Source organism: Pecten maximus, chromosome 4 (assembly GCF_902652985.1).
Source record: "Pecten maximus chromosome 4, xPecMax1.1, whole genome shotgun sequence".
Lineage (NCBI taxonomy): Eukaryota > Metazoa > Mollusca > Bivalvia > Pectinida > Pectinidae > Pecten > Pecten maximus.
Genome location: NC_047018.1, coordinates 3,373,266 through 3,387,199, shown reverse-complemented (window position 1 = coordinate 3,387,199; position 13,934 = coordinate 3,373,266). Strand labels below are relative to the sequence as shown.

The 13,934-nt window shown below is 39.7% G+C and overlaps 1 protein-coding gene across 1 annotated transcript in view; it reads right to left on the bottom strand.

The window, feature by feature from the left end:
- Positions 1-13,934, bottom strand: part of LOC117324984 (dystrophin-like) — a 32,497-nt gene that overhangs the window by 11,099 nt on the left and 7,464 nt on the right. Inside the window, exons 4-13 of the mRNA XM_033880835.1 lie at positions 10,219-10,293; positions 8,680-8,887; positions 8,107-8,192; positions 6,558-6,637; positions 5,871-5,945; positions 3,293-3,404; positions 2,947-3,001; positions 1,778-1,889; positions 1,023-1,153; positions 673-829 (exon numbers count right to left, since the gene is read on the bottom strand). Coding sequence (XP_033736726.1) covers positions 673-829; positions 1,023-1,153; positions 1,778-1,889; positions 2,947-3,001; positions 3,293-3,404; positions 5,871-5,945; positions 6,558-6,637; positions 8,107-8,192; positions 8,680-8,887; positions 10,219-10,293 — 1,091 coding nt within the window. The remainder of the gene's footprint in view (positions 1-672; positions 830-1,022; positions 1,154-1,777; positions 1,890-2,946; positions 3,002-3,292; positions 3,405-5,870; positions 5,946-6,557; positions 6,638-8,106; positions 8,193-8,679; positions 8,888-10,218; positions 10,294-13,934) is intronic.

Below are 13,934 nucleotides of genomic sequence, written 5' to 3'. Positions count from 1 at the left end.
CCTTACATAGTTGACATTTAGACCCTGTCCTGGCCCCTACCTTGTCAGACGAGTTACTGATGTTGATGTTGGGGACTGACCTTACATAGTTGATATTTAGACCCTGTCCTGACCCCTACCTTGTCAGACGAGTTACTGATGTTGATGTTGGGGACTACCCTTACATAGTTGACATTTAGACCCTGTCCTGGCCCCTACCTTGTTGTCAGACGAGTTACTGATGTTGATGTTGGGGACCGACCTTATATAGTTGACATTTAGACCCTGTCTTGACCCCTACCTTGTCAGACGAGTTACTGATGTTGGGGACTACCCTTACATAGTTGACATTTAGACCCTGTCTTGACCCCTACCTTGTCAGACGAGTTACTGATGTTGATGTTGGGGACCGACCTTACATAGTTGACATTTAGACCCTGTCCTGGCCCCTACCTTGTTGTCAGACGAGTTACTGATGTTGTTGTTGGGGACCGACCTTACATAGTTGACATTTAGACCCTGTCCTGGCCCCTACCTTGTCAGACGAGTTACTGATGTTGATGTTGGGGACTACCCTTACATAGTTGACATTTAGACCCTGTCTTGACCCCTACCTTGTCAGACGAGTTACTGATGTTGATGTTGGGGACTACCCTTACATAGTTGACATTTAGACCCTGTCCGGGCCCCTACCTTGTTGTCAGACGAGTTACTGATGTTGATGTTGGGAACAGGCCCCACTGGGGACCGGGACTGGTCAGAGTTGCGTATTTCCAGGTCAGCTAGTCTTTGTGCATTTTCTGTCAGGTTCCTGTGTACATCTGGGATGGGTGGCTCTGCTCGGACACTCCTGATAAACGAAGACCATCAACTGTTTATATATCACAAGTTGTCATTTTACTAGTAATCAAACTTTGATTGTACAAGGGTTAAACCCTACAGTTCTTTCTATCATTAGTTAGTGTGGAATTCTTTTCAGCCACATACTCCGGGATGCATAAACACCAATTATCATTATTGATACATATCCTACTACTACTTACCAGTTATTTTGACAGTACTGGTTCTCCGACATCAGAGGTAGGTACTTCTGTTTGGCCTTCTGTCTGTGTTTCTTGCTCACCTTGTTTCTCATGGTCTTAAAGAATGCCTTTGTGTCCTCTTTGGAGGATGTCTGCCAAAGAAAATTGACCGAGAAATAAATGTGAATTTAAAGATATCATTTCTTTAAAAAGTAAATGAGATGTGTAAACCCACAGTTAACTTCAGGTAGGTAGCAACTGAGGTTTCATTACAGTGTATTAATTCAGCACTCTCAACTGGAAAGGGGTGAAGCTGAGAACATATACAATCCTCTCAGCAGAATTTCACTTCTTGTAAATATATGGAAACTACAGGTCATTATCATAACTCCAGGAGTTCTTTGTAAAAATAACTCTTTGAAATGTTCAACACATTCTAATGTGGCTTTGAATATTGAGGTATCTCCTTTATATGGCCAGCTTTTCACCCAGGAAATCATAAGATAAATTCAAACTAAGAAATTGTTGTTCTTTGGATTTGTTTCTAAATTATAAAATCTGTGGTATTGAATGTGGATGAAGATAATTAAGTGGACATATTTTTAGACAAGAATACATCATTAAATACTAAACCATATGGTAACTAGTAAGTGACTGAAAATCACCACACATGGTGGTATTAATTCCCATGCAAGTGTGATGAAAATATGATAGAACTAAAATTGTTTAAGACATGTGCTTTGAGGCACACTGATGGATAACAACAGTAAAATCACCTTGATGCAGTATTCTTGTATTGGATGTTTTAGCTTGTGGTTCTTCTTAGTCCTCCCCATAAAGAAACAGTTCTGACACATGTCAAAGTTGAAGCACAGCAGACATTTGTATCTGTATAACAGGAAAATATTCACGATCATAAAGCAGAATATTAGTTAGAAAATTTCAGACTAATAATATGGCAGAGTAGAAGAAACTAGAGCCTCAATATTGATGGAACTCAAAATAGGTAAGGACACATACTTACTAACATGTATGTATGGAAAACAGGTAGGGAGATTAAATACTCAAATGATAACCTATATAATACCAAGGTACCACATTTATATACAGGTTAAAACAACAATTAAATAGTTTTAAGCCAAAAGGCAATATAGAGATAGGGAACTTTAAACCATCAGTTTGAGGCAGCAGCAGCAGTATTTCCATAGCTAGTATAAAATGAATCACCTGTACCACTTACCTGAACCCCACTATTGGACAGCTTTTACAAACACCTGTGCCACTTACCTGAACCCAACTATTGGACAGCTTTTACAAACACCTGTACCACTTACCTGAACTCCACCAGTGGACAGCTTTTACAAACACCTGTACCACTTACCTGAACCCCACTATTGGCCAGCTTTTACAAACACCTGTGCCACTTACCTGAACCCCACTATTGGCCAGCTTTTACAAACACATGTACCACTTACCTGAACCCCACTATTGGACAGCTTTTACAAACACCTGTACCGCTTACCTGAACTCCACTATTGGCCAGCTTTTACAAACACCTGTGCCGCTTACCTGAACCCCACTATTGGCCAGCTTTTACAAACACCTGTACCACTTACCTGAACCCCACTATTGGACAGCTTTTACAAACACCTGTGCCACTTACCTGAACCCCACTATTGGACAGCTTTTACAAACACCTGTGCCACTTACCTGAACCCCACTATTGGACAGCTTTTACAAACACCTGTACCACTTACCTGAACCCCACTATTGGCCAGCTTTTACAAACACCTGTACCACTTACCTGAACCCCACTATTGGCCAGCTTTTACAAACACCTGTACCACTTACCTGAACCCCACTATTGGACAGCTTTTACAAACACCTGTACCACTTACCTGAACCCCACTATTGGCCAGCTTTTACAAACACCTGTGCCACTTACCTGAACCCCACTATTGGACAGCTTTTACAAATATTGCACTTCGATTCATGTTTAACTGTAAAAGATAAATCAGAGGTGACTATATATAAGTCAAACTGTTTAGGAAAAGAAGATATTTTTCTTCTGAGGTATTACATTCTGGGTTTGAAAAAAATAATTTAAATCCATTAACAGATCTATCATCCAATAAATTAATTGGAATCCATTATTGGATTTATCATAGAGTAAATTAATTGGAATCCATTTCCAAATCTATCAATATCATACAACAAATTAATTGGAATCCATTAGGAATTGGAGTTGTTACCTCATTCTACTGATCGGCTATAGGAATTGGAGACGTTACCTGATTCTGATGCTGCTGTCCTATGGAAGGTAGGAAGCCAAACCAATGTCTGTGGTTCACGTAGCAACCAACTGTAAAACATATCGTCAGATATCCCAACTCCACCATTACTCTGAAATAATATCAATTATAATTTGGAGTTTTATGTACAGTTATATCACAGCAACTTAGCGGTCTCAAAGTGGTTCACAAATTATTGTCTGTGGTTAATGGGCCTTTATCAGCCAGCCAATGTCTTTCTCAACTCCTAGAGAGCATACAACCAGCCAATGTCTTTCTCAACTCCTAGAGACCATACAACCAGCCAATGTCTTTCTCAACTCCTAGAGACCATACAACCAGCCAATGTCTTTCTCAGCTCCTAGAGACCATACAACCAGCCAATGTCTTTCTCAACTCCTAGAGAGCATACAACCAGCCAATGTCTTTCTCAACTCCTAGAGACCATACAACCAGCCAATGTCTTTCTCAACTCCTAGAGAGCATACAACCAGCCAATGTCTTTCTCAACTCCTAGAGAGCATACAACCAGCCAATGTCTTTCTCAACTCCTAGAGACCATACAACCAGCCAATGTCTTTCTCAACTCCTAAAGACCATACAACCAGCCAATGTCTTTCTCAACTCCTAGAGAGCATACAACCAGCCAATGTCTTTCTCAACTCCTACAGGGCATACAACCAGCCAATGTCTTTCTCAACTCCTAGAGACCATACAACCAGCCAATGTCTTTCTCAACTCCTAGAGACCATACAACCAGCCAATGTCTTTCTCAACTCCTAGAGACCATACAACCAGCCAATGTCTTTCTCAACTCCTAGAGACCATACAACCAGCCAATGTCTTTCTCAACTCCTAGAGAGCATACAACCAGCCAATGTCTTTCTCAACTCCTAGAGACCATACAACCAGCCAATGTCTTTCTCAACTCCTAGAGACCATACAACCAGCCAATGTCTTTCTCAACTCCTACTAGAGAGCATACAACCAGCCAATGTCTTTCTCAACTCTCTGGGGACCATACAACCAGCCAATGTCTTTCTCAACTCTCTGGGGACCATACAACCAGCCAATGTCTTTCTCAACTCTCTGGGGACCATACAACCAGCCAATGTCTTTCTCAACTCTCTGGGGACCATACAACCAGCCAATGTCTTTCTCAACTCTCTGGGGACCATACAACCAGCCAATGTCTTACTCAAATCTCTGGGGAGCATGCAGCTCTTGTATCTTGTATCAAGTACAGTCAAACCTCGATGATTCGAACTTCGTTGATTCGAATTTCTCGCTGTATCGAACTTTTTGCTTGGTCCCGAATTTTCTCACTATATAACACTACTAACGAAACTATGTATGATTCGAATTTTTATAAATCGAAGTTTTCGATGTATCGAACTTTTTTCATGACCCGTTAGCTATGATATTATAGGTAATTGACATTTCATGATTCGAACAAAAAATTTACCTGTACTGACCACTGGACAGGTGTTTGTCGTGACCCCTGCGGCAAGATTTCACACCTCTCCCCCAAATGCCCTGACTGACAATAGCGATAACGATAGCGTGTGTTGTCACTCCCGGTCATGAGGTTTATTAATAATCAGACCAAATTGATAGATAAAAAGTGTATTTAGAAGCCATGACATTTAATCACTCCGGTAAAACATTTCGGTAGTCGTCTCTGATAATCTCCGCCGCCATTGAAATCAGCGGTCGGTGAGTAAATTTTACGGAACTGTAAAACAACCGGACCAATTTTAAACACAAACAATTAGCGATGGCTTCACTCATATTCAAAGTGTCACGTTTCAAACTTATACATAAATATCCAAGTAAATCGATTATTTGTCATTCAATCATGCATTCTCCAACCGATTGGCATTCCGTATTTTATATGCACATAACGTAAACGTACGTGTCTTTAGCAGAAAAGCCTAACGACTTACGTAAGTGTGCATTGTACTTTTGTTTTATCTGTTAAACACGATATAAGTGTTTTGTAACCGATACATATTTTGTTTAGTTAATAAAATGCTTAGGTATAATTAATGAAAAGAATTTTTATTTTGTTGTGTTTGAGGTATAAATTAACTAAACTTTTCGATGTGAGCCTGACAGGCGACGATCAACACGAAGACACTGAGGACATGTAACGTTAACAGATATGGTCATTATCAAGAAAACATCGATCTATTGTCAACCATGAATAATTCGAAGTCCCGCTGTATCGAAGTTTTTCTGTTAGTCCCTTGAACTTCGAAACATCGAAGTTTGACTGTATCTTGTTCAAGGATACAACAGAGCGGCCATGCCGGGGCTAAAACTAATGACCCTTTGGTCAAGTAGCCCTATGTCCTACCACTTGACCACCGTGCCTGTACAGAAATAGCAAGGAGGGAATTCATGTAGCATGATTTATATTGTGTATCAGTAGTAAATTTTTAGAGTTGATCAGGTCAACCATGGCATTTCATGTTTAACTCATACAATTCTAATTATGACTTTTTACTCCTTCTTTGACAGCTTCATACTACTTGGCGATAACATCATGTAAGAGAATGCCGACAAGAGTCCTCACCATTTGAATACAACTAGCTACTGCAGGTGCCACATCTTGGCCAAACAGTCCACTTTCCTGTAGAAGATCTGGCAGCTGAGGAAGAGAAAGGTCCATATTCTTATATCAAAATGTATGGAGACCTTTTTTTACCAAATGATACTGCAAATTTGATGAAATATGTTCTTATCCAAGACACTAGTCGTTAAGAGTTAAGCCTCAAAATTCTGAATGGTGAATTATTCAGAAAAAGCTGTATATATCACCTAGGTGGCCTTAGTAAACAAATACAAATCCTTTTTACTAACCCCTGTACAGGCCTCGAACAAACTTAATATCTTATTTAATTGTTCCTCTCCCTTTCAACTTGTACATCCTGATGTAAGTCTCAATTGTAAACATTGCTTTCATTGACATTTCCCCATTATTTTAGTCTGACCAGCTGTGACATTTCCCAATTATTTTAGTCTGACCAGCTGTGACATTTTCCCCATTATTTTAGTCTGACCAGCTGTGACATTTTCCCCATTATTTTAGTCTGACCAGCTGTGACATTTCCCCATTATTTTAGTCTGACCAGCTGTGACATTTCCCCATTATTTTAGTCTGACCAGCTGTGACATTTTCCTATTATTTTAGTCTGACCAGCTGTGAAATATACCAAAATGTTCACCAAAGGACAGCCATAATGACAAGCAGATAACTTACCTGAATCATATCCTCCAAAAAACAGGTGAAACTCTTACTGCTGATGTACGTACTGGGGTCATGGAGTTCATGGTAGTAAGCTAAAAGTTAAAATCAAACATGCAAAATCAAAAGATACAAAAATATAAACAACAACCAATTCACCTAGTGAGTTCTAAAATAGCTCTGTCAATTAGACCCCGTTTGGTCCTGCTAATCAGCTCCTGGGGGTCAGTCAGGGCCAATATGTGAATACCATCAAACTGTCATCCCATACTGATAATTCTAACCAAATTTGAATTATATCCAATGGCAATTCAACAAATGATGTTCAAAAATGTGATATCAGGATGTTCAAAAATGTTATATCTCTATATAAACTAATAAAGTTTACACCCAATGGGTATTTGATGCTACCTTATTTGAATTTTGAAAAGAAATTTCACCCCTTTTGCACTTTTGTAGGATCTCAGGACACAAATCAAGCACTAAAATAAACAAAGAATTATAACATTTGCAAAAATAGTTGAATCTGCCTGTCAGGGAAACACTTTATATCATGGTTATTATTACATCTGGCACACCAGTCTCCCCTTACTTAATCTTACTTCAATATCAATCTGGGCTACATCTATGGGCCAATAGATGCAGTCCAGATCCCATTACGTGATTGTTACACCATTTTGATGAACGCCATGGGAATCCTTTGTACTGCTCTATGGATAATCAAACACAACTGAGAACAAACACGTTATAATGATGTCATTCTGGCACTGTATTGGTCTTCTCCACAGCAAGGCAGTGTGCAGTGTCAGATGATACTTGCTGATCAATCACACGATTGAATTTGAATTAAAGATACTATTCTTTCCAATGAACAACAGGGAAATGGATATGAATAAAACACATACTAATCAAAGATAGGCAGTTTAGCCTATGTAAATTTGTAAATATAACGATTAAACACTTGACAGTTAAAAAGGTTGGCAGAGTTAGGACGCAGTTCTCTATATATAACCCAGATAGCAGATACTAAATACAATCAAGCAAGTGTTTATTTGTTAAACAAGAAGTCCAAGGGGCTTAATGGTCAGCTGACTCTAAAGGCCCTTGTACTATTGTAGCATGACCGACCCAAAAAATACCAACACCAGTCAGGGCCATCTCATGGATCATTTTAGGTTAGTTAGAGCTGAATCCCACTGGTGGAACTTGAGAAGAAGTTTGAAATAGGTGTTGTTCAGGAAAACCATGATTGCACAATCATGTTACAAAATGATTGCCATGGCTGCCATATCAAAGTTTTTACAAGGCAATGACTATAGATCATCCTGACCCTTCAGGGAAACACAAATATATCATCGTGGTTATTATGTTATACCAAGTTTAAAAAGAAGGGTCTATAAATGTAGGAGATCTCCAGACCAACACAAGTTTACGCCATACCATAATACTCACATCAAATCTGACAGACTTATAAATATGTAAATCATTTATGGATGGTCAATTTCTTCTCAGGTGACCTAAAAACACAGTCAAAGTACAGAGATACAACACAGACGTGTCTTACCTTTGTATTTCTCTGCTAACTTGGCTGCACACAGAGTGATCAGCAGCAGCTTAAGGGACGTAACTTTCACACGGCCGATCCTGTTTCTGTAAAGATATAGTACATCATAATAAGAGGGAAAACACAACTCATATAGCATCCTAAAACTATTGGATTTCATCCACATGCCCAATACAAACAAATTGCTGTCACAACAGCAACTTAGTATGCATTGTGATAGATGTTACATTGAAAAATATTGTGAAACACGCTAGCCCCATTTCTACCTTGGTGATAATGGAATGAAATAACGAATCCATCTTCAGTCCAGAATTTACCCTCTCCTTGTTTTTGAAGTTAGTTATGTTTGTTTTCCTTGTCATGTGATTAATTTGCCCATCTAGGAAACATAAGTGTACCAGATTATGGCAATCCGATAACTGCAATGTACATTTCAGTAACGAAGGGCAAAATAATTCAAGATAAATTGAGAGCCAAAGTCCTGATTACAATTGATCATCATCAAAACAACAAAACACAAATAAACTATTTGCATGATCTGTTACCATTTTTCACTGGTTTGGACATTCTTACACGTCAAACAAGTTCAGCATGAGATTCTGTAGTAGTTCAGCATGGATCTCAGCGTCCTCCATTTCTATAACGACTCCGTGGTCAGCTCGGCTGTAGAGCTCTGTGAAAAGGTCATGAATCTCCTGGCAGCCAATTACATTCATGCAACCCTCTGCATAGCCATACTGCTCAAACACATCTTTCACAGTCAATATACTAATCTGGTGCACTGAAAACCAAATATAGGGAACATTAAGAATGAGATCGGGATGACATCTAGAGATAATAGAAATAATATCCATGGTCTACTTTTTTTGCAGCCAATTAAAAATTTTGTACAGATTTTAGTACATAATACGGCAATTCACCAATATTTTTTGAGTAAGGGTATGAAGTTTTAAGATAACTGGATCATTAATGAAGTCAGTGGAGTGAGGACATTGATTGGTTATATTACTATGAACTATGAGTCTATCCCTACATCTTACTGACTCGTCGCCAGGGGATCCCATCCCTACATCTTACCGACTCGTCGCCAGGGGATCCCATCCCTACATCTTACCGACTCGTCGCCAGGGGATCCCATCCCTACATCTTACTGACTCGTCGCCAGGGGATCCCATCCCTACATCTTACCGACTCGTCGCCAGGGGATCCCATCCCTACATCTTACCGACTCGTCGCCAGGGGATCCCATCCCTACATCTTACCGACTCGTCGCCAGGGGATCCCATCCCTACATCTTACCGACTCGTCGCCAGGGGATCCCATCCCTACATCTTACCGACTCGTCGCCAGGGGATCCCATCCCTACATCTGACCGACTCGTCGCCAGGGGATCCATTCCCTACATCTTACCGACTCGTCGCCAGGGGATCACATCCCTACATCTTACCGACTCGTCGCCAGGGGATCCCATCCCTACATCTGACCGACTCGTCGCCAGGGGATCCATTCCCTACATCTTACCGACTCGTCGCCAGGGGATCACATCCCTACATCTTACCGACTCGTCGCCAGGGGATCCCATCCCTACATCTTACCGACTCGTCGCCAGGGGATCCCATCCCTACATCTTACCGACTCGTCGCCAGGGGATCCCATCCCTACATCTGACTGACTCGTCGCCAGGGGATCCATTCCCTACATCTGACTGACTCGTCGCCAGGGGATCCCATCCCTACATCTGACTGACTCGTCGCCAGGGGATCCATTCCCTACATCTTACTGACTCGTCGCCAGGGGATCCCATCCCTACATCTTACCGACTCGTCGCCAGGGGATCCCATCCCTACATCTTACCGACTCGTCGCCAGGGGATCCCATCCCTACATCTTACCGACTCGTCGCCAGGGGATCCCATCCCTACATCTGACTGACTTGTCGCCAGGGGATCCATTCCCTACATCTTACTGACTTGTCGCCAGACAAATTAATTATTATTACAGCCAACTTACCAGAACACCAGTGTACCAGTATACAAATATATGTCTTAATACTCTTTCTATAAACTCAATAAAATGTATTATATGTGTACAACATATGAAAAGAGATACTCACATCGGAGCCTCTTCTGAAGATGTCTAATCTTGAATGCTGTTCGATAAGCTGCATACTTGATAGCACTGTACTCCCCTGATACAAGAGAACATTTTTAAATTAAAAGGATTTTAGTTTAACAATATTATGTAAAAACTTAAGTGTTTTAAACAACATTCAATAACTGTATGTTTTAATAGATTGATTTAAGTGAAGTTATCCATAATTAGAACCAAGTAAAATATACAAGCATCAAACACAAAAAACACTCAGAATTTTAAAATTGTAATTTTTATAAACTATACATAATAGTACATGTAATTAAATGATAGAAATATTAATGGAGTATCACGCCTCAGAAATATAAACATGTATTAGAGTCCTACCCAACACCTGTGTAAGTTAACACACATGTATTAGAGTCCTACCCAACACCTGTGTACGTTAACAAACATGTATTAGAGTCCTACCCAACACCTGTGTAAGTTAACAAACATGTATTAGTCCTACCCAACACCTGTGTAAGTTACATGTATTAGAGTCCTACCCAACACCTGTGTAAGTTAACAAACAAGTATTAGAGTCCTACCCAACACCTGTGTAAGTTAACAAACATGTATTAGAGTCCTACCCAACACCTGTGTAAGTTATAACAAACATGTATTAGAGTCCTACCCAACACCTGTGTAAGTTAACAGACATGTATTAGAGTCCTACCCAACACCTGTGTAAGTTAACAAACATGTATTAGAGTCCTACCCAACACCTGTGTAAGTTTACAAACATGTATTAGAGTCCTACCCAACACCTGTGTAAGTTACATGTATTCGAGTCCTACCCAACACCTGTGTAAGTTATAACAAACATGTATTAGAGTCCTACCCAACACCTGTGTAAGTTATAACACACATGTATTAGAGTCCTACCCAACACCTGTGGTACGTTTACAAACATGTATTAGAGTCCTACCCAACACCTGTGTAAGTTAACAAACAAGTATTAGAGTCCTACCCAACACCTGTGTAAGTTAACACACATGTATCAGAGTCCTACCCAACACCTGTGTAAGTTATAACAAACATGTATTAGAGTCCTACCCAACACCTGTGTAAGTTACATGTATCAGAGTCCTACCCAACACCTGTGTAAGTTACATGTATCAGAGTCCTACCCAACACCTGTGTAAGTTAACAAACATGTATTAGAGTCCTACCCAACACCTGTGTAAGTTAACAAACAAGTATTAGAGTACTACCCAACACCTGTGTAAGTTAACACACATGTATCAGAGTCCTACCCAACACCTGTGTAAGTTATAACAAACATGTATCAGAGTCCTACCCAACACCTGTGTAAGTTAACAAACATGTATTAGAGTACTACCCAACACCTGTGTAAGTTAACAAACATGTATTACAGTCCTACCCAACACCTGTGTAAGTTACATGTATCAGAGTCCTACCCAACACCTGTGTAAGTTATAACAAACATGTATTAGAGTCCTACCCAACACCTGTGTAAGTTAACAAACATGTATTAGAGTCCTACCCAACACCTGTGTATGTTTACAAACATGTATTAGAGTCCTACCCAACACCTGTGTAAGTTAACAAACATGTATTAGTCCTACCCAACACCTGTGTAAGTTACATGTATTAGAGTCCTACCCAACACCTGTGTAAGTTAACAAACAAGTATTAGAGTCCTACCCAACACCTGTGTAAGTTTACAAACATGTATTACAGTCCTACCCAACACCTGTGTAAGTTATAACACACATGTATTAGAGTCCTACCCAACACCTGTGTAAGTTAACAAACATGTATTAGAGTCCTACCCAACACCTGTGTATGTTTACAAACATGTATTAGAGTCCTACCGAACACCTGTGTATGTTTACAAACATGTATCAGAGTCCTACCCAACACCTGTGTAAGTTAACAAACATGTATTAGAGTCCTACCCAACACCTGTGTAAGTTAACAAACATGAATTAGAGTCCTATTTACCCAACACCTGTGTAAGTTATAACAAACATGTATCAGAGTCCTACCCAACACCTGTGTAAGTTAACAAACATGTATTAGAGTCCTACCCAACACCTGTGTAAGTTATAACAAACATGTATTAGAGTCCTACTCAACACCTGTGTAAGTTAACAAACATGTATTAGAGTCCTACCCAACACCTGTGTAAGTTTACAAACAAGTATTAGAGTCCTACCCAACACCTGTGTAAGTTAACAAACATGTATTAGAGTCCTACCCAACACCTGTGTAAGTTAACAAACATGTATTAGAGTCCTACCCAACACCTGTGTAAGTTAACAAACATGTATTAGAGTCCTACCCAACACCTGTGTAAGTTATAACAAACAAGTATTAGAGTCCTACCCAACACCTGTGTAAGTTAACAAACATGTATTAGAGTCCTACCCAACACCTGTGTAAGTTATAACAAACATGTATTAGAGTCCTACCCAACACCTGTGTAAGTTAACACACATGTATTAGAGTCCTACCCAACACCTGTGTAAGTTAACAAACAAGTATTAGAGTCCTACCCAACACCTGTGTAAGTTAACAAACATGTATTAGAGTCCTACCCAACACCTGTGTAAGTTAACAAACATGTATTAGAGTCCTACCCAACACCTGTGTACATTTACAAACATGTATTAGAGTCCTACCCAACACCTGTGTAAGTTAACAAACATGAATTAGAGTCCTATTTACCCAACACCTGTGTAAGTTATAACAAACATGTATCAGAGTCCTACCCAACACCTGTGTAAGTTAACAAACATGTATTAGAGTCCTACCCAACACCTGTGTAAGTTATAACAAACATGTATTAGAGTCCTACTCAACACCTGTGTAAGTTAACAAACATGTATTAGAGTCCTACCCAACACCTGTGTAAGTTTACAAACAAGTATTAGAGTCCTACCCAACACCTGTGTAAGTTAACAAACATGTATTAGAGTCCTACCCAACACCTGTGTAAGTTAACAAACATGTATTAGAGTCCTACCCAACACCTGTGTAAGTTAACAAACATGTATTAGAGTCCTACCCAACACCTGTGTAAGTTATAACAAACAAGTATTAGAGTCCTACCCAACACCTGTGTAAGTTAACAAACATGTATTAGAGTCCTACCCAACACCTGTGTAAGTTATAACAAACATGTATTAGAGTCCTACCCAACACCTGTGTAAGTTAACACACATGTATTAGAGTCCTACCCAACACCTGTGTAAGTTAACAAACAAGTATTAGAGTCCTACCCAACACCTGTGTAAGTTAACAAACATGTATTAGAGTCCTACCCAACACCTGTGTACGTTAACAAACATGTATTAGAGTCCTACCCAACACCTGTGTAAGTTAACAAACATGTATTAGAGTCCTACCCAACACCTGTGTATGTTATAACAAACATGTATTAGAGTCCTACCCAACACCTGTGTAAGTTAACAAACATGTATTAGAGTCCTACCCAACACCTGTGTAAGTTAACAAACATGTATTAGAGTCCTACCCAACACCTGTGTACGTTTACAAACAAGTATTAGAGTCCTACCCAACACCTGTGTAAGTTAACAAACATGTATTAGAGTCCTACCCAACACCTGTGTAAGTTAACAAACATGTATTAGAGTCCTACCCAACACCTGTGTACGTTTACAAACATGTATTAGAGCCCTACCCAACACCTGTGTAAGTTAACAAACA